This window comes from Monodelphis domestica, chromosome 6 (genome assembly GCF_027887165.1).
Source record: "Monodelphis domestica isolate mMonDom1 chromosome 6, mMonDom1.pri, whole genome shotgun sequence".
Taxonomy (NCBI): Eukaryota; Metazoa; Chordata; class Mammalia; order Didelphimorphia; family Didelphidae; genus Monodelphis; species Monodelphis domestica.
In genome coordinates this window covers 283,176,300-283,201,839 of record NC_077232.1, presented here as the reverse complement: position 1 = coordinate 283,201,839, position 25,540 = coordinate 283,176,300, and the positions used below count along the sequence as shown (strand labels likewise).

Genomic DNA, 25,540 nt, shown 5'->3' with positions numbered 1-25,540 from the left:
TTAAATTGCAGTTATTGGAGGTAGACTTCTTAGCTACGTATTCAATAATGGGAAAGACAGTATGTCTGATGCTTAGAACTAGGAATAAAAGGACCTATTATACAAGAAGTTTTTATACTTATGAATTAAAAATTTAAAAGAAAAAGTTTATCTTCAAATTCAGCCACTTTTTATTTTAAAAAGATACTTTGTGTCAAAAGGTTAATTTTTTTTAATCTAGAAAATATATTAAAATAAATTACAATAAACTTTGAGGATTTACCACTTAGGTCTTCAATGAGAGGAAAATTAAAAGTCACATGTGTTGGTGACATCTTCTATCTAAACAGCAGAGACAAAATATTTCCACATATAAGCAATGCCAAATTTGGGAAGAGAAATGAAGTAGAAAACTTTTTTAATTCAGTGTGGCAAATGAAAATATCAATAACTATGGAACCATTCGATCAGTGAGTATTTATTAAAGCACTTCATCAAGCATCATACATTAAAGGATCTTAATTCAAATTCTGTATGTGAAATTGGGCAACTTTATAATACTCTCTGTACCAAGACTTTGAAGACTCAGTTCTAACTCTAGTTATAATCAAATGATGACTTATCTGCTGGATATTAATAAATTAGATTCAATATGTAAATGAATTCAAATTTTTTCCAAAATCTCGTATTTTGTCACCATGGCATTTTGTCCACTAATGGAAATCACAGTTAATCAATAAGTTAAAGGATAATCTAGGAAACTTGCCTATGTTCATACAACCTATGAACAATTATTAATGGCATACTATATTCCAGATATTATGCAGGGTGCTGGGGACACAAAGAGAAAAATAAGACAAGTCCTTGCTGACAAGATGCTCATATTGGATGAGCAGAGGTAACATGTCCTTATATTTTTATATTTAAAATTTTTAATTTTTTGAAAATTGTATTCAATGAGTCAATTTAGACTATTTTCCCTTGGTTATAAGAGTCATTTTCTTTCTCTCCCCTCCCATAGCCAACACACAATTCCATTGGGTTTTACATTTGTCCTTGATTAAAACCTATTTCCATATTATTGATATTTGCACCACGGTGATCATTTAGAATCTACATGCCCAATCATATTCCTATTGATCCATGTGATCAAGCAGTTGTTTTTCCTCTGTGTTTCTACTCCCACAGTTCTTCTGAATGTGAATAGCATTCCTTCTCCTAAGTCCCTCAGAATTGTCCTGGATCATTGTATTGCTGCTAGTAGAAAAGTCCATTACATTCAATTGTACCACAGTGTATCAGTCTTTGTGTATAATATACTCCTGGTTCTGCTCCTCTCACTCTGTATCAATTCCTGGAGGTCATTCCAGTTCACATAGAATTCCTCCACTTTATTATTCCTTTGAGCACAATAGTATTCCATCACCAACATATAACAATTTGCTCAGCCATTCCCCAATTGAAGGGCATCCCCTCATTTTCCAATTTTTTGTGGGGGAATCAGGACATATACATGATAGCATCTCAACTCTGATTGGAAAAAGGGAGGCAGGGAATTAAAGAAACAAGTGAAAGAAGTTATACATTTTTAGTATAGGGAAAATCTAGTAAAAAGGTAGAGAGTTAAAAGATGGAGTATGTAAAAGCAGTAACAAATTTAGTATAACTGCTGTAGAATTTGAAAGTTTTGTAGGAGTCAGATTGTGAAAGGTTTACTATTCCAAGTTTATATCTGTTCCTTTGGCAATTTGGAGTCATTGAACTTTATAGAAGAGGGGAGTGCCATAAGCAAACCTACCTTTTAGGACAAACCAATTTGACAACAGTTTTTAAAAGGGATTAATGAGGAGAGATACATAAATAGTTTAAATGATAGCTAATGAGAACCTCGTCCAAGGCGGCTGTTGTGTTAATACAAAGAAAAAGAAGAGGAAATGGAATAAGCATGCATAGTGCTTAAAATGTGGCAGACACTATGCTGAAAAGGGAATAAATGAAAGAGATAAAAAGAATAAGTTCTGGCAACTAATTGACTATGTGATTTAAGAGTTAGAAATGGAAAATTATGAGGTTGAAACATGAGTGTTTTGGAACAATAATAGAGCACTCACTCAATAGAAGCATGAATGGGTTGAGAGGAATTATAATACGCTCTGTTTGGAGAAAGGTTTTTTCTGAAATGCCATTGAGATATCCACACTGAAATTCCCAATAGAAAGTTGGACATATTAGACTGGATCTCAAAAGAGACAAAAGAGTGAGACATGGATTTGAGAGTCATCTTTCTAGAAATGATCATTAAATACATGGGAACTCATGAGACTTCCAAATAAGCAAGAGTAGACAGAAAAAGAAAGAAAGAGTATTTGGTTGAACTCAACTAGAGAGCATGATATTTTTTATTTTTTATTTTTTTTAATATATTTTATTTGATCATTTCCAAGCATTATTCGTTAAAGACATAGATCATTTTCTTTCCCCCCCCCCTCCCACCCCCCATAGCCGACGCGTAAGTCCACTGGGCATTAGATGTTTTCTTGATTTGAACCCATTGCTTTGTTGATAGTATTTGCATTAGAGTGTTCATTTAGAGTCTATCTAGAGAGCATGATATAAAATGGAAAACCAATGATGAAGACTAAGAAGGAATATTAGAGGATGGAGTAGACCCAAGAGAATTGTAGGGCAAAGACGGGGGAAAGGAGAACTCAAAAACCTCTCATCAGTGCTAAAAGCTAATTAAGAGATCACTGGTAACACATTGCAGAAGGCAGTTTAAATTGATTAATATGCCAAGAAACGACATTGCAAAAAGATTAGCAGTTTTTTTCTAGGAGTCTGATTGGGAAAGCTTTAGGGTAAATTTTTTAAAAATAGGGTAAATTGGAGAAATGGTATGGTCAGTGAGAGTATTTTAAGGATAAAGAAAAGTTGGGATTATTTGTAGGCAGCAAAGAAGGAAAATCCAATTAGAGAGAGGGTGGACAACGGAAGCGGCAAAATGGAAGGGGATGCTATTCAGTGGCTTCACCTATTCATCAAAGACTCCAGAAAAGGAGGAAGGAATAGGGGGATGATTTCAAGTACATTTGAGGTTTTGAATGAAGGTAATGGTGAATAGGCTCTCTTGGGAGACTCTACCATGTCAGGGTGCAGAGGCAGATCACATATGAGTAAAGAATGAGGGGAAGTGCTCACACAAGAGGAAAAAAGGGAAGAGATGATATGGAGGACATTAAAAAGAAAATCAGTTTTAACACAGCTACTTAAGATAGAGAAGCAAGATAAAAACGAAGCTATATTGCATCTTTTGGGGGATGGAGAGTGACTGAACCTTTAAATTCATTGGTACAGGAAACTCCTAAGGAGGAAAAGCCCTTTAAAAATTCAAATTGGTCTTCCCTTTATATTTTTAAAGTGTTATCTCAGACGCTGGAAAGTTAAATGACTTTCCCAGGTTGAAACAGAAAACATGCACATAACATAGGAAATGAACTCATATATTCCTGATTCTGAGGCCTTTTACTTATTCTATGGGCCTAGGTCTCTCTAGGCTCACATGATAAACAATTATTTGATGAGTTAGTTAAAACATATAAAACATGCAATAATACAGATGAGATTATCCTAGTCTTTATTTTTGAGTGTTTCTAATATACCTAAAGCAATAACTAAATTTAAAATCAAAGATCACAGTCTTTCCCCAAATATACCTTGTAAACAAAGTACCACTCAGGAAAAAAAATAAAAGAGAAAAAATTAAAGGTAATAAATAAATTAAAAAACTTAAGTGAAGCTTGGAATGGTAGGCAAATTAGCAGAACCACAAACGTAATTTATTTCTGAAAGCCACCTTACTAATTTTGTTGGGATACCTTTACAATAAATCAAAAAATATAATACTCTAAGCCCGATTTTACAAAATCGTAGTATCACAGTAGAAATGACACTCAGTGAAGGAAAGGAAAAACAATGTTGCAATTTTAGCATTAAGAAATACATGAGTTAAGGTGTTAGGGCTCTCTCTTGGGAGATGCAGGGTTAAGAGACAGATCACATTTCTTAAAAGTACACAGAGGTATTTAAAGAATTGACTTGAGTTGATCTCTTTACATTATTTTCAGGAAGTATTGAAGGAAAGAAAGGGGGGAGAGAGTACTACTTTCTTTTTATGTGTGTTTCAGAGATTTTGCTAGAAGCAAAACTTATATGCTTGCCCCATTTCCTGCCTCAAACATTTCCAATCTTACCTAAAATCAAATGCTGAGCTATTTTTGGCACATAAAGTCTGTGCTTTAGCAGCATTCCCATGTGCACTGAATTAGAGTCAGTGTCCACATGACAGTAAAAAAAACTCTGATACTTATTATGCCTAGAATAGATAAGTGTTTGTATGCATGTGTGCACGTATACACACATGTATATGTGAAAATCATGGCTAAATTCTAACGTTGGATCATTTCTTTTAAGTGATTTTAGTTATTTATCTATCAAAAAGTATATTCATTGACATACTCAAGTCCTTTAGCTTTTAAAAACCTAGTCTAGGAAAACATAGTCTTTAATTGATGGTTTAAAATAGTTATAATTGGAAAACAATATGGCAGAAGCTAAGTATAGACTAATTTCTCACACCCTATTCCAAGATATGATCAAAATGGATATATGATTTAGATATAAAGAGTGATAAAAGAACTAAATTAAGAGAATACAAAATAGTTTACCTGGCAGATCTTTGAAGAGAAGAATTTATGACCGAACAAAAGATAAGAGTATTATAAGATGTGAAATGAATCATTCTGACTATATTAAACAGCTTTTATACAAACAAAACTAATGTAACCAAATTTAGAAGGGAAACAGCAAACTGGGGAAAAAATTTATAACAAATGTCTCTGATAAAGATGCAACTTCTCAAATTTATAAGAAATCAAGTCATTCCCCAATTGACAAATGAAAATGGAAAAGAATAAGCAGTTTTCAGATTAAGTGAAAACATGTTCTAAATCACTCTTGATTAGAGAAACGGAAATTAAAACAACACTGAGTTACTACCTCACATCTATCAGATTGGCCAATATAAATATAAAGGACAGCGGTAAATGATGGAGGGGATGTGGCAAAACTGGGACATAATGAAACAAATCCAACCATCCTGGAGAACAATTTGTAACTATACTGAAAGTGATATGAAACTGTGCGTACACTTTGATCCAGGAATGCACTACTGTGTCTGTATCACTAAGAGAAAATTAAAAGAGAAAGAAACTGTTAGTAACAAAATATTTATAGCTATTGATTTTGTGGTGGCAAAGAATTGGAAATTGAAGGGATGTCCATCCATTGCAGAATGGCTAAATAAATTGTGGTACATGTTGGTAATGGAATATTATTGTGCTATAAGAAATGATCAGCAAGATGATTTCAGAAAAAGCTAGAAATATCTGCAGGAACTGATGCAGAATGAAATAAGCAGAACTAGAAGAACATTGTACACAATGATAAAAATATTAGACAATGAATATTTATGAAATCTTGGCTATTCTCAGAAATGCAATGATCTGAAAAAATGCTGAAAGACTTATGATGAGGAATGCTATCCACCTCCAGAGAAATAACTGTTGGGATCACCTTTCATATCAGTGTATCTTTGGTTTTATTTTGGGATTTTGATTATGTATGAGTTTGGTCTTATAATAATGACTAATATGGAAGTGAATTTTGAAGGACAATAATAAATGAAAAAAATAAAATTTTAAAAGACATTTCTGTGAAAACAAATAATATTTAGAAATTTTCAAGAAACAAGAATCAGAAAAATGTAGAAAGAGAACGTCAATAAACCAGGGTTTTAATTATATATTTACAACTGAATTGCTTAAAAGTGAACTGATTCACAATTTACCTATAAAATGGAAATTTGACCTAAATGGTCACTAAAAGGTCTCATTCTAATGTTGTTATTTTAATTAATCTGCTTACAGAAAATCTGATACCTATGGGGGAAATAAAGTATGATATAAATTGAGTTTTCAATAATTCTATGCACCTCTATAATATATATCCACAGGGCTTAAAGTTGTATAAAAGTTTGCTTATATGACAATACTTTTCTCTATTAAAAGAAACCTTCCATTTCTCTATGCAATTAATTATTTTACATTGTTTTTTTGAGAAATTATTCTGCAGGATGTACTTCTAATACATGATAGATAGCTTATAGTTTTGATCTACCTTATTGAATTGTATTAAAAAACAAAAAGCTGTAGGTGTAGATTTTTATAAGAGTGGAATTAGGGAAAAATAACCTTTGGCATTGCTTCAATTTTTACATCCTTTTCATTGGGACATTTTTAGGGTTAAAACAGTATCCTTGAATAGACTGAATGTGGTTTCATAAAGAAAAAGGAGAAACACAAAGTCTATTTAACTGTGAATTTACAAAGTGAGATAACATCGGATAGCAGGGATCCATTTCCAGACATTGATATTTTTACAAAGGATAAATTCTAGTCAAAAGCTTTAAAAATGTGACCTTTCTTAGCTTCTAACTGCCACTAATACTCAAGGTAAACCTCACTAATTCACTGTAAACCAGAAGCCCTTTACACTCACTGAACGTCACACGTTGATTGTCCAGAATCAGTAAAGGTGTCCCAAGCAACTAAAGAATGAAAAGGATTTGGATTTGATTCTTTCATTGTGCCATCAAGGAAAAAAGAAGCTTGGAAGGAAGCCTTGAATTTATTTTGATCTGTAAGATGACCACAAATTAACTGGGTCACAAAAAAATTTCAAGTCACCTCTATGGACTCAAAAGAATACTGATTAAGTAGTAAGAAATTAACACATTTTTGGTTTTCAACTAAAACCAAACAAAAACTTAACAGTCCAGAAAAGTTTCCAGATGTTGCAGGGCCAGTAAGAGGCAGAAAAGGGCTCTTTAGAATCCTGAGTTCTAGTCCTGAATGTGGGTTTCCTACAATTTTTATTACTTTGAGATTTTCATGACAATTACAAAAACTGTATATTTTCTAGGGTATTGTAAAGGGAACTTGAAAAATGAAATATGATAAAGTAAAACAACTGCTTAGGTATGAAATTTACAACAGAGGTTGCCAAAGAAGATCCACAATGTGCATCTGAATCAATTACAATTTATAATAATGCCTGACCATTCTATTCATACACTGACTAATGGGAATACTTTTACACTTAGCTTAGTTAAAAGTGACTAGAATGAATCACAGTATAATGGAAAACAAGAATGGGAATAAATCTAGTAGGTGATGTTGTCCAACACAAATCCAAAGGGAATCTCCACCTCATTATACCTGAGAAGGGTGAGGGAGCCTCCAAACCCTCAATGCCCTCAGACTGACTTCTATTTTTGGACAGTTTTAATTGGTAGAAACACTTCCTGACATCACGTGTAGGAGACTGTAGGCAAAAGCTGAACTTTCAGCAAACTCTAATCCCTATACCTCTTAATTAGTTAATGCCGATATGTCACTTATACACTATTTATTGGCTAACTCGACTATGACACCCACCCAGTGCCTGGAATGCTCTCTCTGACTTCCATTAGAACACAACTTCCTCTAGGATAGGAATTGTGTCAGCCCTAGTACACTTAAGCCAAGCTTGCCATAGTGCCTCACATTTAATAAATGCCTAAATATTTATTGATTCTGAAACCTCTCCCTTCTCATCAGAATTAGTTTAGGTACTATTGTCTCTTTCAAGTATTCTCTGTTTCCCTCAAATCCAAGTCTCACATCCCTACTGGAGCCTCTATTAGGTATTTGTCAATATATTTTATTTTGTCTATTCCTCTGACTCCTTACCCTTCCATTCTGGATTCTTTGAATTCCTCCCCAAACAGGACTGTCTTGTTTCGACTTTGTATTTCCAGTGCCTCGCAGAAAGAAAAGGTCCATTGCACAGATAAGTTATTTGAAAACTTGCTGAATATAACTGAATTGAAAAAATTTTTAAATGAAAGCATGGAAGCTCTTTCCCAAGGCACTCTTCCACCTGCACCAAAACTACAAGTTCTATCAACCTGGTCTGGAAGAGACGACATACTACTTGCTCCTGAAATTGGTTCTCTTATGCCACACTGCAGGAAGCTGCCACAAAACAAACAAGCTGGCCAACTGCTATATTATTGTTGGCAAGGGTCCGAAATTTGCTCAAACCCCCTTTACAAATGAAACCCAGCTGCTTAAGCACAATACCAGATGTCTACTACAGTGGGTAGTTCTGATAGATTAAATTGAGCATAAGAAAATGATGAAATACATATAAAAATTAAATTTGTAGGATGGTGTCAGTAAGTTTATCTTTTAAAAATATATAAAATGATCTGCTAATATACAAAAAGTCATCATAAAGCCTATATTTCAGGTAATAGAGTTTGGTTTTTATGCAAATAATTATGCCAAAAATTTATAATCCAATATCAGTTACATAATCTTGTACTTAAGAACTACAGGAAATAATGGTTTGATAATCACCCCAACCCTTTTCCATTTATATAGATTTTCATATAGATAATGGCAAAATGAATATTGTCATCTTAAATATAAATTATAGGGTTTGTGCAAATAAGGAGTAGGTATTTAATAAAAGCTTACTATATGCACAGGATGAATACTAATACTAAGAAAATAGAAGAATAAGAGATTCGCAAAGGGGAAAAGACAACTTCTTCAGTTAATTCAATTCACTTTTATCATTTCCTTTGTAAGACCTCTATTTCCAGGTCACTTCAAATTCCTAAGAGTTCCAACTTATTTCAGATGAACAAAATAAGTACTAAAAGTAACTTTCTTTTTTTATTTTAATCCTTACCTCACATCGTAGAATCAATATTGTATTCAAACAAATTGATATGGTTCCAAAGCAGGAGAGCAGCAAAGGCTAACCAATAAGGGTCAAGAGACCCAGGGTCACAAAGCTGGGAAATTTAGGTCAAATTTGAACTCAGGACCTCTAGCCTCCACAGTTGGCTTTAATGAACTGAGGTTCCACAGTGCCCCCTAAAATGCACTTTCAACGTTTTACTGCTCAAGTCCTCCATCACTTTGTCACATAAGTGCTAATACTTTACAAGAAAAAGCAGAATATTGCTAAAAGCTCGTTAAAAATATAAACAAAAAAGTACAATTCCCTTAAGATGAGATTGGAAACAATTCACACAAACATATTTAATCTACTGAATCAAAGCAAGGATTAAAGATGTACCCTCATAAACATATCACATCACAATTTCATGAAATTATATTTACTACACCATAGGAAACATCAAGAAATTAAAAACGATATATTTCAGAATAAAAATCTTCTTTAAAAAATAGAAACGAAATGAAACTTCACACTTTGACTGAATTAGTTTTTCTAAAATGACCATATTTCCAAAAGTAGATAACCAGACAGTAATTCTGTGTGTGTTTTACAAAATAAAGCTAGCCCTGGTGATATCAAAGCAGAATCCTGTGGGATTTGGCAAGTATCAGATGTCAGGGAAACCAAGGCTAGCTACAGAGACCTTCAGATACTTCATGGCTTTAAACTTCCTCAAGCTTGGTTGATATAGCATCACTGAAGCTTCAACATCACAACTATCCTCATTTTAAGCATTGGGACTGCCTGACATTATTGCCATCACATTTCTTCATGAATCAATACAATTTGGCCAAAATACACAAACTGCCACTAAAACTGGAAAGATGTGAAGATGCCTAGAGGGACATCATGTAACACTAGATAACACAGAGCAGTAAAAAACGAGGAACCGAAGCCAGTGTTCAGTGTGTGCTCATTAGTTTTTTCAGTTGCTCTGTTCTACCATGCATATTAATTTCCCCCTGGACCATAGATGTGGCTGCCAGGATAGTTCTGAGAGCAAAAAATAAGAAGTGATCAGATAAGAGAATTTCATTCTAATAATCTCAAGATTATCAGTGCCTTTAAAAACTCTCAAATGGGCATTTTTAAAAACCTTTTTTTTTTAAATGAGAAACAGCATCTTGTAACCATCAATATATTGTATGTATTGGGCAGGTTGCTGGGTAAGAGAAAAGATGGCTTTCTGGAACATGCATTTTAAAAATATTTAGTGTACTTTCCTTATATCTGCACAAGAGGACAAAGAATATTATCGCAAATTTACATAAGAGAAACTGAGCCTCAGAGATGTTAAAGAGACCCACCCAGGATTACAAAGCAAGTTAGTGTCAGCATTCCCATTTGAACCATTCTGTCCTAATTGCATGTCTATCCCTTGCTCTATGGTCCCTTGAACTCACAGTTTATAATTTATCTAAATGCTAAACTTAAGCTAGGGTTTTCCACATGAAAAGTTTTTTTTTCAAACTAGTATAATTAGTTTTCTATAGCCTGGAATATCTATAGCATCCCTTTTTCAAACAAGGAAGTTAACTAGAATTTCAATTATATTCAACTTATAACTCAGGAACAATATAAATGTTTATTAACGCCATTGATGACATTTTAATATCATGTAGATTAGAACTGTGAAGTATTCAGTTAAAATAAAAATAAGTGGTAATAATCAAGCAGTTATTAATATACCAGACAAGTGAAAGTAGAGATAACAAGCAGAAATAATAACCACATTCACAGTGAATGTTGAGGCTAAAAAGGCTTGCTGACAAAGATCTAATGTAGGAAACTAGCTCCAAAGCAATGAAGACCTACATCTTGTAAGATAGAGAAAAAGCTTCACCCAAGTCATCAATAAGAGACTGTTTTTATGGCACAGGGGAAAAATTCCATATAGAACTATTAAATTCACCCTATGCAAAAGTAAAGGAAAAAAAATGAACCTGGAATTGAATTGTTACAGGTAATTTACAAGGTAGAAACTCCTTATAATATCCCAAACCAGTGGCTTTTTTGTAACAAACAAAAATATATCTACTACGCTGTTTATATATGAAGTAAATTGGCCATAGTCACAAAACATTAGTGACAGGAAATGAAAAATGAAATGGAGTCAAGGTCTTCCTAACATCAGGGGGCGGAAATCCTTCTAATATAACATATTGCTTCTTATTGCTATACCTTTCAATGTCGAAGATGCCAATCAAAAGCTTTTCTTTGCTTGTTCTTACTCTCTAACTCTCTAGAGTACAATGTTACCTTGATGACAATATTTTGAAATTTGGGACATCGAGGCACAAAAGATGAAGACAATCACTTAGAATGGAATGTGTTGAACTACTAAATCCTAGTATTTCTTTCATGACATTAACTATGTTGTCTACCTGTTTTTTTTTTTGTTATTGTTGTTAAAGCATATCAGAGATATGGAATGATTCAACTAGATTTTAAAATGCACTCAAATATTTGTAGGCTTACATTTTAATATCATAAGTGTATTTAATTCCAACATATATTTAGAGAACATTCCAACAACATCCTTAGTTTTACACCTGGAAGCACTGTTAGGAAAAATTAAACAAACCAAAAACTCTGAAAAACACTATTTCTATTTCATGTAGTCCTTAACTTAATTTTAATGTACATTCCAGAATGAAAATGTAAGTCATCATATATCTTTACTTTAGGTTAAAATGAACTTTACATGGATTGGATTAGATGTCTGTTGAGGTCCATTCCAACTCTCAAATTCAATAATTCTTTAATGCGTTTTGACACCAGTTTTTAAATGGGTCTATTCAATCAAGAGTTCAACAAATTTCTATGAGTTTGTGTGCTCTAACAATTCAGTTATGTATATGCCCAAACATATAGAGAAAAAAAAGTTGATATTTACAATTTAGCTATTTTTTCTAAGGAAAGCACTAAAAAGATCATGTTTCTTACATCTGTGACACTCACCACAAATTGTAGTTACTGCCAATTAATGGCCAGAGATTAATAGTTGGAAATGCCACATAATAGCTGAGATGAAAACTTCTGAACATATAACCACAATTTAAACAGCTGTGTCTAACAGTTCAAATGTTCAATATATTTTGCCATATGTTAACTAGGATCATTTTACAATAAAAATATTACTTAAAAGGATGTTCTAAGGTAATATTCTAGTTTTCATTTTGAAATCGTAGATGGAGGCAGACTAATGATTATCCTCATGTTACTGGAATCCTTATTTCTCTTTCAATTAACTAAACGAAATAAATGCATTCTTTAGGGTTTAAAATTTATTTTAAACTGAAGTAAACAAAGTTAGAGTGAATATAATAATAGGAAGCAGAACAGTCTAAGGATTTACAGGCAAGAAAGAAAATATAATTTTAAAAATAAATGTAAAAGATTCAAAAATTATGATTCATTTTAAATAATATTTTGCTCCTTAAAAATTCAGAATCTCAATTCATTTCCTTTTCACCTCCTTTTAATGTGATCATCTTGGTTGCTACAATAAATATTAGGAACATTTGATTATTTGACTGTGGTTAACTTCATATTGTAGCTAAAAGCTCATCAAATCAGCCAACTTGACATTTCATACAAAATTATACAGATGTACAACAAGAAAATCTCATTTTGTTAATGACATGAAAATGAGACCCATCATATTTGAGAATTCAAATTCTGGCTCCTTCCTCTCCCCTGATTTTATATCGTCAGTCAACATCCTCAGTAGAATACCAAAGAATTTATTCAATAGAATTTTTTCTTTTTAAGTAATTTAACAATGTTGATAAGAAGGAAATGAAACTTGCTTTCACCTTACTTGATATTTATGAGGATCATATTGATTTCACAAAATAACATTTGATTTCTTGAAAGTAGAAAAAGTTGAATTTTTATCTTCATATATATGTGTATATATTATACATGTTTGCATATGTACATACGTATATATAATTATACATACTTCCCTTTTATTTATGAGATAATCACCATTTATTTTGCTTCAATTGCCTCAATTCAAATTTTACATTGTTTTTTAAATGAACTTTTAACATTCATACTAATGCCTGAAATTAGCTAATATGGACTATTAAATGTAAATATACTATTTGTGTTCAAATGAACACATTTAGCACTTTATGCTTACATTTCAGTATGTCCCTCTAAGAGTGCATCAAAATTTTTTTTCCATTCATAGCCATTTACTTGTTCCTACTAATTTAAGAAAATATTTCATTCCTATAATTCTGCTTTTCTCATATTAAATTAAATATATACTAATTTATGAACACATGTACATAAATACATATGTGCACATATATGGTATACAACCAAATGATTCAGTAAGATATCTTCATTTTTACTCCTATTTATCAAATAACACTGTAATAATATTCCATTACACTGATGCAATTATTTATTTAAAATTTCTCTTATTGTTGGACACAAGAGTTTTTATTTTCATTTACATAGTTATTAAATATTTTCAAGACATATGGCCAAAAGCAGAATTACTGGGTCAGAAAAATGCTTTTATAATTTTTACTCTATGTCCTCAGATTGTTATGTAAAAAACTTTAACAAGTAAATATTTGCATAAGCAATGAATGAGGCTACCTTCTTCAACTTAGTTTTATTGTTTCTGGTTGCTTCTTCCCAATTTTTTGACCATAAGATGATACCTAAAAGTTGTTATATTTTCAAAATTATAATTATTAGTGTGTCCTAATATTTATTTTTGAAATGTGCATTAGCAATCTGTATTTCTTATTTAGAAAATGGCTGTCCATATCCTAAGTCTTCATATGATATGAATTATTAATGATTGCTGTGACTATATTTTTACAATTCAATATTTAGGGCTTTCCACATTATTTGCTATTAATATATTCAAAAAGTATTATTATATGAAAAAATTTAACCCAGTGTGATCATTGGCAAATAAGTATCCCTTCAAAATTGAAAGAATATTAGGAATTTCTAAGTGCAAAATTTCAAAGTTCATCCATCATAGTTACTGAATCCTAGCTTAAAATAATAAATTCTTGCTGTATCATTAACACCCAACAAATGAAGTGAAGAAACTATAAAAATCTCTTATCTCGTTTATGTCCTTCTCTCTAAATATCTACTGCCCTGACAACATAAAATATTAATAATTCCGTATATGATTTGGGATAGCAAAAATCAGTGCTGTGAAACTCAAATATAAATATATCCCACGATCAATAGTGACTTTGAAAACCACAAATTATCAATATTGTACTGTATTTTTGTTTATTAAACATTCATTCCCCATTTAAATTATAATCTGGATGTTCACAAAGGATAGCATAGGACTTGGCTGTAAAATTTACACTTGTGGCTCAAATGATTTAACTAATGCATTCTCATATCGCTAAACATACATGTATACATACACAGAAGAAAAAAATTCATTCAACATATAAGTCGAATTAAAATATTTACTTGCACATCCCTGATACAACAAGAAGAGGATATGATTATTCCTTTCCATGTAGTATATAGTGTATGATTTTCACCTTTATGATACTGTGGGTGTCATAGAACTTCCAAGAATCTAGATTGAATCAAAATCTTTTAAAACTGAACAATACTTCAAATTCTCAAAGTGTTATTATTCATACAATTTTACTACATCTTTACAGCAAAAAGGTGAAGCTGGGTTCCACAGATCAGCTATAATTTTAGGCTTCATTTGGATCATCTAGATTTTTCACTTGTAAGTTAGTAGCTAATTTATCCAGTTCTATTTCAATATTTCCATCTATCAAAAGAAAAGATAATTTATTATTCAACTGTGGCTAGCGATTCACATACAAAGTAACCAGAGAGATATTTTGTCATATCATCTTATCAATATTCATTTAGCTTTTTTTTCAGTAAATGTTTTTGCCATTCCTATCATTATTTTAGCTCAAATAAATTCACCTATGGCAAACTGTCCTTACAAAACACTAAACGTATATGAACTATTTCATTTGAAAAAAATAGAAAAGATTACATTGTTATGCAATATAAAATGACTTCATGATTCTATATTTAACTTCCCATTTAATAATAATCTAAAAATATGTAAGCCAGTAAGATTTTACCACTGTTAAGAAGTATAGTGATACAGTTGTTCTTAGGGAAAAACTGATACCAATAGGGGGTGCTAATGGAAAATGTTAAATTGTTACTAGATATTTGGAGAAAGCAATTTTAAAAGAACCTCAAAAGGCATTCAGTCCAAACTGCTCACCTTACAAACAAGAAAACTGAAGCACCAGAAAGGTTAAGTACTTTGTTCAGATTACATGGGTGGGTAGTCAAGTATACAAAGCTGTTAGACACTGATTCCAGAGACACAGGAATAGAAAGCTCTACCTATGGAATCAGAGACCTGGGTTCCAATCCAACTTTTGATATACATAACTTGTGTAACCTTATGCAAGTTACTATTAATCTTCTTGAACCTTGCTTTCTTGACTATAAAATGAAATGGAATCCAGAAGCCCTTTCCAGCTCAAAGATGAATAATCTAATAATCTTCAAGTTATGCTTTTTAAATTTGAATCCTAGTTTCCTAGAAAGTAATTTCTTCAAAAATATTCTTGAATAATTCTTATATTAAAATTTTTGGAAAATAGCATAATTTTAAAAGTAGGTGCTCTCTATACATATCAATAGTGTCTAATAAACAGTTTCTTGAGAGAAAGCTCAGAATATTTGTTACTATTCATATAGCACTAAAGCACTTTCAATTCAATGATTTGAACTTTATAAAACATCCCTGAATTATTATCCTCATTTTATACAGCAGGATACTGAGATGCAAAGACAATCAAATGGCATTCCCTGTCATGACCACAAGGAGCATAATAATGTGGCAGAATGGAAAAGCAAAAGGAACACTACTAAACTTAAAACTAGCCTGGGTTGAATTCCCATCTCTAGTGCTTCTGACCCGTATGACTTTGGGCAAGCCACGACTAGTCTGGGATGTTTACTGATCTATGAAATGAGGGTTGGATTAGGTGACCTCCAAAGTCCCTTCTTACTTGGCAGCTTGGATTCTAAGGGTCTTCCTCAGTCCCAACTCTAACACTTAATTCATTTTACCATAAAAATCAGGGAGCAACAAATTCTATTTAGCCACGTCAGGAGTTAATAGCAAAATTATGTCTTAAAATTGAACCAGACAACAAAATGTGATCTCAAATAAGCATAAATACTTCACTATAATGAAAAGAAGGGGGAACAGGATCCTAAAAATTGAATGATGGCTTTGGAACTGAAATGGCCTGATTTGCCATGTTAACTCTACAACTACTTGTGTGACCTCAGGGAAATCATTTATTTGAGAGCCTTGGTTTCTAAACCTATGAAATTAATTCACTGTCCATTGTAGTTATGTGTGAGTGTAAGTGTGTATGAGTGTGTGCATGTGTATGTTTGGTTATCAAAATGTGTGAATTTTCTCTTCAAAATATACTAGATTGTGAGAGTACAAACAAAGGTGAATTGCTGACAGTCAATTTTCAATAAAGATTTATTTGACTTCCCTAATGAACACATTGTCAACCTAACTTTTCCTTCACTTTTGATTGCATCTGCTCAGGGATTATAATTTTCATCTGAGTGATATTTTAAAGGATAAATATGAGTGAAATATTTCATAATGTTTTGAAAAAAAATGATTTCTTAAAAATATATTCATGATTTGGGTGCATCTGCTCTCTTTTTAATGATCTAATTAATTGATTAGTTTGGTCACTAAAAGAAAAATCCAAACATTTCCCATTCAAATTTATAATGTCTTGCCTATAAAATTATACTTTATTTACACCCAAAATGTTGGCTTTTAAAATAATGGAATGGCTAAGAGAATAGAGAAACATTTTACAAATAAATCTGGAACAAATGTCAGTTGACAATATACATTTTCTCTTATAAATAGTTAACTAGAGAAGGCTCTTTAAATATATTTGTATGTAATACACATGCAATTGTACTGTCAATGCATTCCAATCTTGTTAGACAGACCCCCATTTACTGCTGACCTCTATTTTATAAAGCCACAGTGACTACTTCCACCCACATCATTGTCATTCTCCCATTGCATGTATTTACTCCAAATTTCTATCATCTAGTTCACCATAGCAATTCGTTTTCTTCTAAACTGAAAAATCAGTTGTTTATTCATTGAACAGAACCATTATAAGTGAATTCTTATCTTGCTTCAGTAGCTTTGACACAAACAGAATTCTGCTTACAGACTGTTAAGGTAAACTTTACTCTTAAAGTTGTATGAAGATTCAATAATTATGGTGAATTGTAAATCACAATCAAAACAACTGTAAAATTACATGATTAAGAACCTATTAAAATGAATATACTAAAACATATAGTGTTAAACTACATTAGCGAAAATGTATCATGGCAAATTATGAAAACAAAAATTTATCTGAATTGTTTCTCACACACACAATATCAATTTTATACTGGAGGCACTGAGCTATTTTGGTTTTTTTAATTGCTAGAGGAAATACCAAATTTCCTTTTGCTAAATCTCTAAAGTTCTTCTAGGAAAGGCTACTTAGAAAGTCCTTTCCTAATGCATAAAGTAGTAAAAATACATCACTGCTGCAGCAGCAGGGGGCTGGAAACTGGGCACATCTGAACTTCTGTCCTGAACTTTGCCTTTCAAGCTAAAAAGCCCTTCAGTGGGATACTAGCTACGCAGCCTGGCAAGCTACAACACAGTACACGTGATCTTCTTACCCCTTGTGTGCATGGACAGCAGAACGAGCAAAGAAAAGTGAACGTGAAGCTGCCAGTTTGGGTCTTCCAGCCACCCCATTGCAGAAGAGCAGGGGTCCTGCTTCCTTGCCTGCTAAGTCACCCGTTGGCTGCCTTGCCTGACTTCACTTATCCTCCTTGGCTGCTGCCACTCTTTTCAGATCTTCCGGCTGGCTAGCCTACCAGCAAGCCTGAGAGGAGAACGGAAAGACAAGCCTGTTACAAACTGGTTCTGTCACCACCTAGATATATCCCTGGATCACCTTGGGAGGAGGATGACAAAAAACCACAGTGAGGACCCCTTTGCAGGAGCAAATTCCACAGAAAAGAAGACAGACTGGCTGCCCCCATGTGGAGCTGTAGACACTGGAAGCTCTGGTCTGGCAGGAGTTTAGCCGGATTTCAACTGCTTCTTAAGCTTTCTGGACAAGAAACATAAAGTTTACCCCTCCCCCAACCTTTCATGTAGTTTGTGTAGCACATGTAGGGGATCTGAGCATGACCAACTGCCCCCTCCAACGCAGTACAAGAAACAGCCTCAAAACCTTGTCCTTTTCCAATGTTTTGATGGAGTCTTGAATTTGGATTACAGGTAATGAAATAGACAAATTCTAAGTAAAAAATGTACCATTACACTAAATGACAAAAATATATTTGATAATCATCACTTAAAAATCTAGATCTTTTTGGCTTAAAGAATGGATTTTGCTTGGTATGCTAGAAATATTTAAAGGAGGGAGCCAATGCTTTTAAATTTACATAGTAAGTGACAAAAGTCTATGCTCCTTCATTAAGGTGCCTTAAATTAAATAATTGAATCAGGAATATTTCATTTGACTATTCAAATATTAGATGATAAATATATTTTGATACTCAATTTAGGATATTTGTTATAAATGGGAAGCATTACATTCAGCTGCCTAAATTTAATCATCCAAATGACAATACATGAATAATATGTAAATTAGTTGGGTTTTGATACTGCAATTTGGAATAAATTTCCAAATTATTTTCATAAATCACTAGAAAAAATTTTAAACCTTTTAAAATGCAAAAATTAACAAATTTCATATTTTGTTCATTCTAATTAGAAGATCAAAAATAAATGGAAACAAATTTCAGTATCACCATGAACAGAGACACAAAGTTATAAGCAAATTCAAGCACTTCATTTGGGAAAAGATTTACCCATAAGGAAGTGGGAAAGTTATACTTCAGTCATTAAATCTTCATCTTTTTTCTCTCAAATCTGTTATGTATTTCATATTTTATAATTCACTTTCTTCACACTAGTGTTCTTATATTTTAAAAGAAATTCATCTCTTCTACCATTACAATGATGGATCTAAATGAATATATATATATTCTGCTGAACATAATATAATAACTGCTTTTACTAATGCCACAATCCTCTTAACACACTCAATTTATACTCCCAAAGGAAAATTTTAATTAAAACCAAATGTTCACAATCCAGACTTTCTACCTGAAAATGTACCATTAATACATTCTGTCTTAAAGACATCAAATTTTATTTCATACACAATAGAGGGAATACTCAGCCTCATTCATTAGTTACTTAATTGCCATTATTAATTTACAATCTAGCTAGGAGGGGTTAATAAGCAGTGGGTAGTAGTTATAAATGAATGGAGAAGTAGAAGAAAAACACAAGTTGTATTTGAAATGAGAAAGGATGTAAACTGAAGAAATAACTAGCTACTTAGCCATTCAAGCCTATTTTGTAACTCTATGGCCAAATGAGTAGAAAGGAATTAAAACAGTCCAGAATAAGAGTAAGTCACAAGTCATCTGGACCATGAAGGATGCCCAAGTGCTATATAAAGGAAGGAAAAGGAATAGAGTACCTTAAAGGATGTAGTGAGAACAGCATGGGCAAAGATTAGAATGGGGAAAGGGCAATAATTGAGAGAGAGAGAGAGAGAGAGAGAGAGAGAGAGAGAGAGAGAGAGAGAGAGAGAGAGAGAGAGAGAGAGAGTGTGTGTTTAGGCCACTGAAGAGCAAGTTAACTGGAACAAAAGGTTGATAGGATTACATTACAATTCTTGGGCATGACTGAAAAACAATTCAAGAACTACAACAATGGACTTTTGAAATGAATGACTAATAGGCATTTCAAATTCAATATATCCAAAAAAGAACTAATTTTCTTTCCTGAATCCATTCTTCTAACAAACTCCCTCATACAAGTCACCAGTGTTGTCTTCCACCACTTATATCATTTACCCCATACTGTATTTTATAAAAGTCAATCAACTGTGAGGTTTTGGCAGAGTATCTCTCTACTTTGTCCCACACATTCTGTTTGTACAATCAACACAATATGTTGTTCAGGCCCTCATCACATCTCATCTAGACTCTTCATTACAATAAATTCTAACACTTTCAAAGTCCTCTGATGTCATGTCCATCATGGAAAACACTGCCAAACAGGTATTCCTAAAGCACAGATCTAACCAATGTCACTCTTCTGTAAAAAAAACTCCACAGAAGCCCCATTTTCTAAAGCAAAAACAAACAAGTGCTCTGTTTGGCATTTGAATTATGGAGCACTTTAGCTTCACAACCTGAATCCAATCTTCTATGGCAGCATTATTCTACACTATTTTGTAAATTCTATGGGGCATCCAAGAGCACCTATTTCCTCTTCTAAATACAATTACCCTTATGCAGGCAATTCATACCTGAAATGCCTTTCCGCTTTACCTCTGCTTTTTAGAATCAATCCTGAGGTTCCTTCAGTGTTTTCCTTTTAATATAATTTTCATTTTTTTAAACCACATTTATTAGTTTGTTACAATAAACTATCCAGTTAACTCCCTACAACCTTCCTTTCCCACTATAAGAGAAGGCATCATTTGACAAAAAGATATATATATATATATATATATATATATATATATATACACACACACACATATATATACATGTATACATGTATATATGTATGTATGAATGTATATCTTATTTATTTCTATTTATCAATCTTTCTTTGAAAGAAGCCATACAAGTCATTATGATTAATAGTTGGATATTTCCCACTGTTCTGTTTCTTCTCACAGTTTTTTGTTTCTTTATCTCTCTTTTTATCTAATTCTTCCTTAGAGATCTAATTTTTATAACCACTACCTCCTGAAATCATCATTCCTTTTACTTGGTCCCTCCCTTATTTTACTCTATCACCCTTTCCCTACCTTGTCTCTTACTTTTAACAATCCTAGTTGTTGGTCAATCTATCCTTCTAAAGGCCCCTACCTTATGGCTCTCTTATCTTCTTATTACTTAATATAAATTACCTCTATTATTCTCTCCTTTACTTTATCCACTTAGACTCTTTTTTTCTGAATATATATAGCCTTCTAAGATTCTGCCTTTATTTTTATTTCTCTCCCTCCTGTCACAAGTTGCTTGCCTTCCTATATATGTATCATTCTCTCTTTTAGCCAGAGCTCTAGCTAACCCTCTATTCCCATCTTCCCTCCACCATAACATTCTTTTTATTGATGCTTCATTTATAAGAACAATTAGTTAATTCCTACTCATCCAATTTTATATTTTTGACTCATTCCATTACATTCAAACGAACTTCAAAGCTTCTATCAATGTGTATCCTCAAATGACCCAATAAGTGATATCATTCTTAAAGATTCAATAACATTTTCTAATATCAGAAGTAAACAATTTGACCTTATTAAATGTGTTATAAATTGTCATTCAAATTTTCAAATGTTTCTCCTTATTCTTGTAGATCACATTTTTCACTCATTTCAGGTCTTTTCTAAATAAAACCTTTCTTCACCCTTTTGCTCACTGGGAAAATCACACTCTTGAACTATGCTTTTTTTATTTAGAATATTTTTCCATGGTTACATGATTCATGATTCCCTCTCCCCTGCTCTTTCTTCTCCCCCACCACCCTTGAAACTGACAAGCAGTTCCACTGGTTAATACAGGTATCATTTTTCAAAACCTTTTTCTATGTTATTGGTATTTGCAGTAGAATGATCTTTTAACATCAAAACTTTACTTCTATCCCTATTGAAATTACATGATTAATATGTTTTCTTCTGCATTTCTACTCCTACAGTTATTTGTCTGGATGTGGATACCATTATTTCTTATGAGTTCCTCTAGATTGTCCTGGGTCATTGCATTGCTAATAGAAAAATGAATTACATTCAATTGTGCCATAATGTATCCGTCTCTGTGTACAATGTTCTCCTGCTTCTGTTCCTTTCATTCTACATCAAATCCTGGAGGTTCTTCCAGTTCTCATAGAATTCCTCCACTTCATTATTCATTTCAACACAATGATATTCCATTGCCATCATATACCACATTTTATTCAGGCATTCCCTAGTCAATGAACGACCTCTCATTTTCCAATTTTTTTGCCACCACAAAGAGCGCACCTACACGATGATTTTGAAAATTCAACCTCTGCTTTCGTTGGTGAAGTGGGGTGTGTGTGTGTGTGTGTGTGTGTGTGTGTGTGTGAGAGAGAGAGAGAGAGAGAGAGACAGAAACACAGACAGACAGACAGACAGACAGACAGACAGACAAATATATGGGGGTGGGAGAGACACTGAGGGAGACTTCATTTCATAAATTTAGATGCTTCTTCTACCAGTGCAGAAGGGCACCTAATCAATGAAGTTAAATAGGTTTAGGGAATAGCCTTCAGAATACAGGATGGATTGATGTAGAGCTAGAACCAGTTCAATCCCCTCATTTTGTAAATTTTGGATAAGTTATTAAGTGGATTGCAAAGAATCACACAGATAATATTCAAGACAGATGTTGAATAAGCCTTCTTTGAGATTCCAAATTCAATGCTCTTTCCATTATACCATACTTATAGGTTGACATGACTATGATCATATAACCAGTATGTGACAGAAGGAAAATCTCAACCACTTTCTTTCTGATTCCAAGGCTAATTTTTTAGCTTTTTAGTAACAAAACCATGTCTGTATGTCAGTCAGTCTTTTCTTTCTCCTCTCTCCTTTTCTCTCCTCCCTTCCTCTCACACATACACACATATGCAAAACCCCACAAATACAAATAAAGATAGGAGTGGGAGGGAATTGAAAAGTGGGGACAGTTGATTAATTTTAAGATAGATACAGGGTCAGACAAAATACTTGGATAGGAGTCTGCAGAATAGGAAAACATTTAGGAAGTGGGTAAGTAGAGCTGAAAATTTTTCAGACTATTTGACAAATGAAAAAAACAACAAAATATAAATTATTGTTGATAATAAATATGCTGAGATACATATATGTATAATACATATATACAGAGCATATGTATATTTGTACATTTACAAGCAAATTCCTTCCCAACACTTATAGTGCAGAATAATCTTTTAATATTTTGATTCTGCCAAGTTTTGAGTACCCTGTATATGTTTATATGTACATAGATTTTTTTTGTCTCTCTGATAGAGTACAAGCTTGATCTTTATATACAATTGTATCTTCAGCACTAAATAGGTGTAAAATAGATCCTTACTAATTCATATTTATGGTGTTCTTATAATGACCTTTTCAATGGACACTACAAATATTATAAAATTTGGTGATATTAATTCGCAGTTTCAATTATCAATCTCTATATTTATAGTTCTCAGATCAACTTATCCAGCATTATTTTCTTAAAGTGTAGGTTTGCATCTCAATCAAAATATCTTGTAGATATTTTAAACTTACAATGAGCAAAATTAAACCTATTATCATTCTGCTCAAATCCTAACTAGTTATTCATGTTCTGATCAAAATCTAGTCCCTTCATGCCTTTACATACTTCTTATACCTTACATAGTTTATGAATTCTGTAATTGACTGACACTGATGTCCTTGCTAATCCTTGAACCAAACACTCAATCACTAGCCATTTTATTTTGCTATAGATATTGCCTAGAATTCTCTCTCCTAATCGCTGCCAACTGGTTTTCTTTGAGTCTAAATAAAAAGTTTACCTTCAAATGGAAAACCTTTCATAATCCTCTTCATCCTAAGGCCTTTCCTCTTTTGATCATCTCCAGTTCATCCTGTACATATTTCGATTGTACATAATCTAATGGGCGACTGTAGCTCCTTCAGAGCAAAAATTGTCTTTTGCCTTTCTGTGTAACATCAGTACATAGTAGGCACTTACTAAATTCTTACTGACCCATGATTATACTCAATGTAGTTGAGACAATAGATTTAAAATAGGGCATTGGATTTACTAAATGTCACAGCAAGTAAGTTTCTTCCCCCCACCCACCCCTGAAAATCTAGTGCCCTTTTCTGATTTGGAAAATACTAGGAAACAATAAGATTGTTAAACATCTGTTATGCAAAGTTGTAGAATGAAGAATTTGCCTTGTACTTAGTATAATAGTATCACTGATGGTTTTTTAGGAGGGGGATGACATTGTCAAAATGGTATTTTAGCAGGATCACATCAGTATCAGTATCAAGGATGAATTTTTTCACACACATATACGCACAAAAATTCCTCCTGCATGTGGAAGAAGGCAAAGTGCTACACATAAGAAGCAAGAACGTAAATTAATTTTTTAGTTATCTCATCACTCTCATTTAAAAAATCTTGAGGAAGTGAAGGAATATATTCAAGGATGTTGATGATGTACAACCATATTCAATTATTTGTGAACCCATTTGGTATTTCTGTGGCAAAATTCTCCAATTCAATTTACAGATGAGGAACTTGAGGCAAACAGGGTTACGGTTTCTTGTGCAGGGTCAGATATCTAATAATTGTCTGAGGCCATATTTGAACTCAAGAGTATAACTCTGACTTCAGGCTCAATGCTCTATCAACTGTGGCACCTACCTGCCAAGCTCCTGCATATTTCCCCCTTGTTAATACCATTACTAAACACAAGAGGAATCTCATAAGGAAAATAGGCATCTTCACATACAATAAGAAGAATCAACAGGGCAGAGGAGCGGAGTTCTCACAGCATTCTCCTCCAATCAACTTTACATAACTGTTCAGATCAAATTATGGCATAGCAGAGGCAACAAAAACTAAGGCATTTCTCAGCCTAAGACAATGTTGGAGGTCAAAAGGAGAGGACTATACACTAGAGTAAGGGCTAGGTTGTAGACCAAGTGAAAGAAATACCAACTATGGGTTGGAGAGAAGGGAAAGCCACAGGAATAGCATTAATAGCTCTCAGCAAAGGCGATAAGTAAGGTAATGAGACAACTGGGGAGAGAACCCATGTGCTAGTGCAAGTATGAAACCTAAATCCACTTCCAGCAGGTCCCAGGGCAAAGAGAAGAGCTTGCAGTCTTAGAAAGCAATGTCTTTCTAAGCAAAATACATGGAGCAGTATACCTGGCATCTAGCAAGGGATGAGGGGCCCTTTCTGAGAAAGGACTAGAAAGAGGAGTGATCACATTTCTAAATAAATAACAAGACCTTGGAAACAACAAAAACTTATAAAACCCCAGAACTAGCCCTGAAAATAGTATGCAAAAAACCATTTAAGTATGGGAAAGCACCACCTGACACTTCAATACTAGGAATAGAGATCAACTTTTACATAAAATTCAAAGTCAAGAAAACATGTTGGAAGAATTGAAGCAACAACAAAAAATAAAGTGACTGTTAAAAGCTACTTTTACAGGTTACAGGGAAGATTAAAAACAAAGTAAGGAGAAATGAGAGCAAGGAAAGAAAACTGTGAAACGACAACAACTTGGTTAGAGTAAGAAATAATGAAGAAAATTACATTATAATCTTAAAAATAGAATTGGAAAACTAGAAAAAGGGGTACAAAATTTCACTAATGAAAATAACTTCA

At 33.0% G+C, this 25,540-nt stretch overlaps 1 protein-coding gene across 12 annotated transcripts in view; it reads right to left on the bottom strand.

Annotated features, from left to right (window-relative positions):
• The window catches only part of BMPR1B (bone morphogenetic protein receptor type 1B), a 519,978-nt gene that overhangs the window by 125,970 nt on the left and 368,468 nt on the right, over positions 1-25,540 (bottom strand). For 7 of the 12 annotated variants that reach the window (XM_056803301.1, XM_007495714.3, XM_056803300.1 and 4 more), the window contains one exon: positions 17,680-17,888. The exons of 4 other annotated variants lie outside the window; for them this stretch is intronic. In XM_056803301.1, coding sequence (XP_056659279.1) covers positions 17,680-17,758 — 79 coding nt within the window. In that variant the 5' untranslated portion in view covers positions 17,759-17,888. Of the gene's footprint in view, positions 1-17,679; positions 18,669-25,540 lie in introns of those variants that run through there. One more of the 12 variants, XM_056803302.1, reaches the window with a different exon arrangement.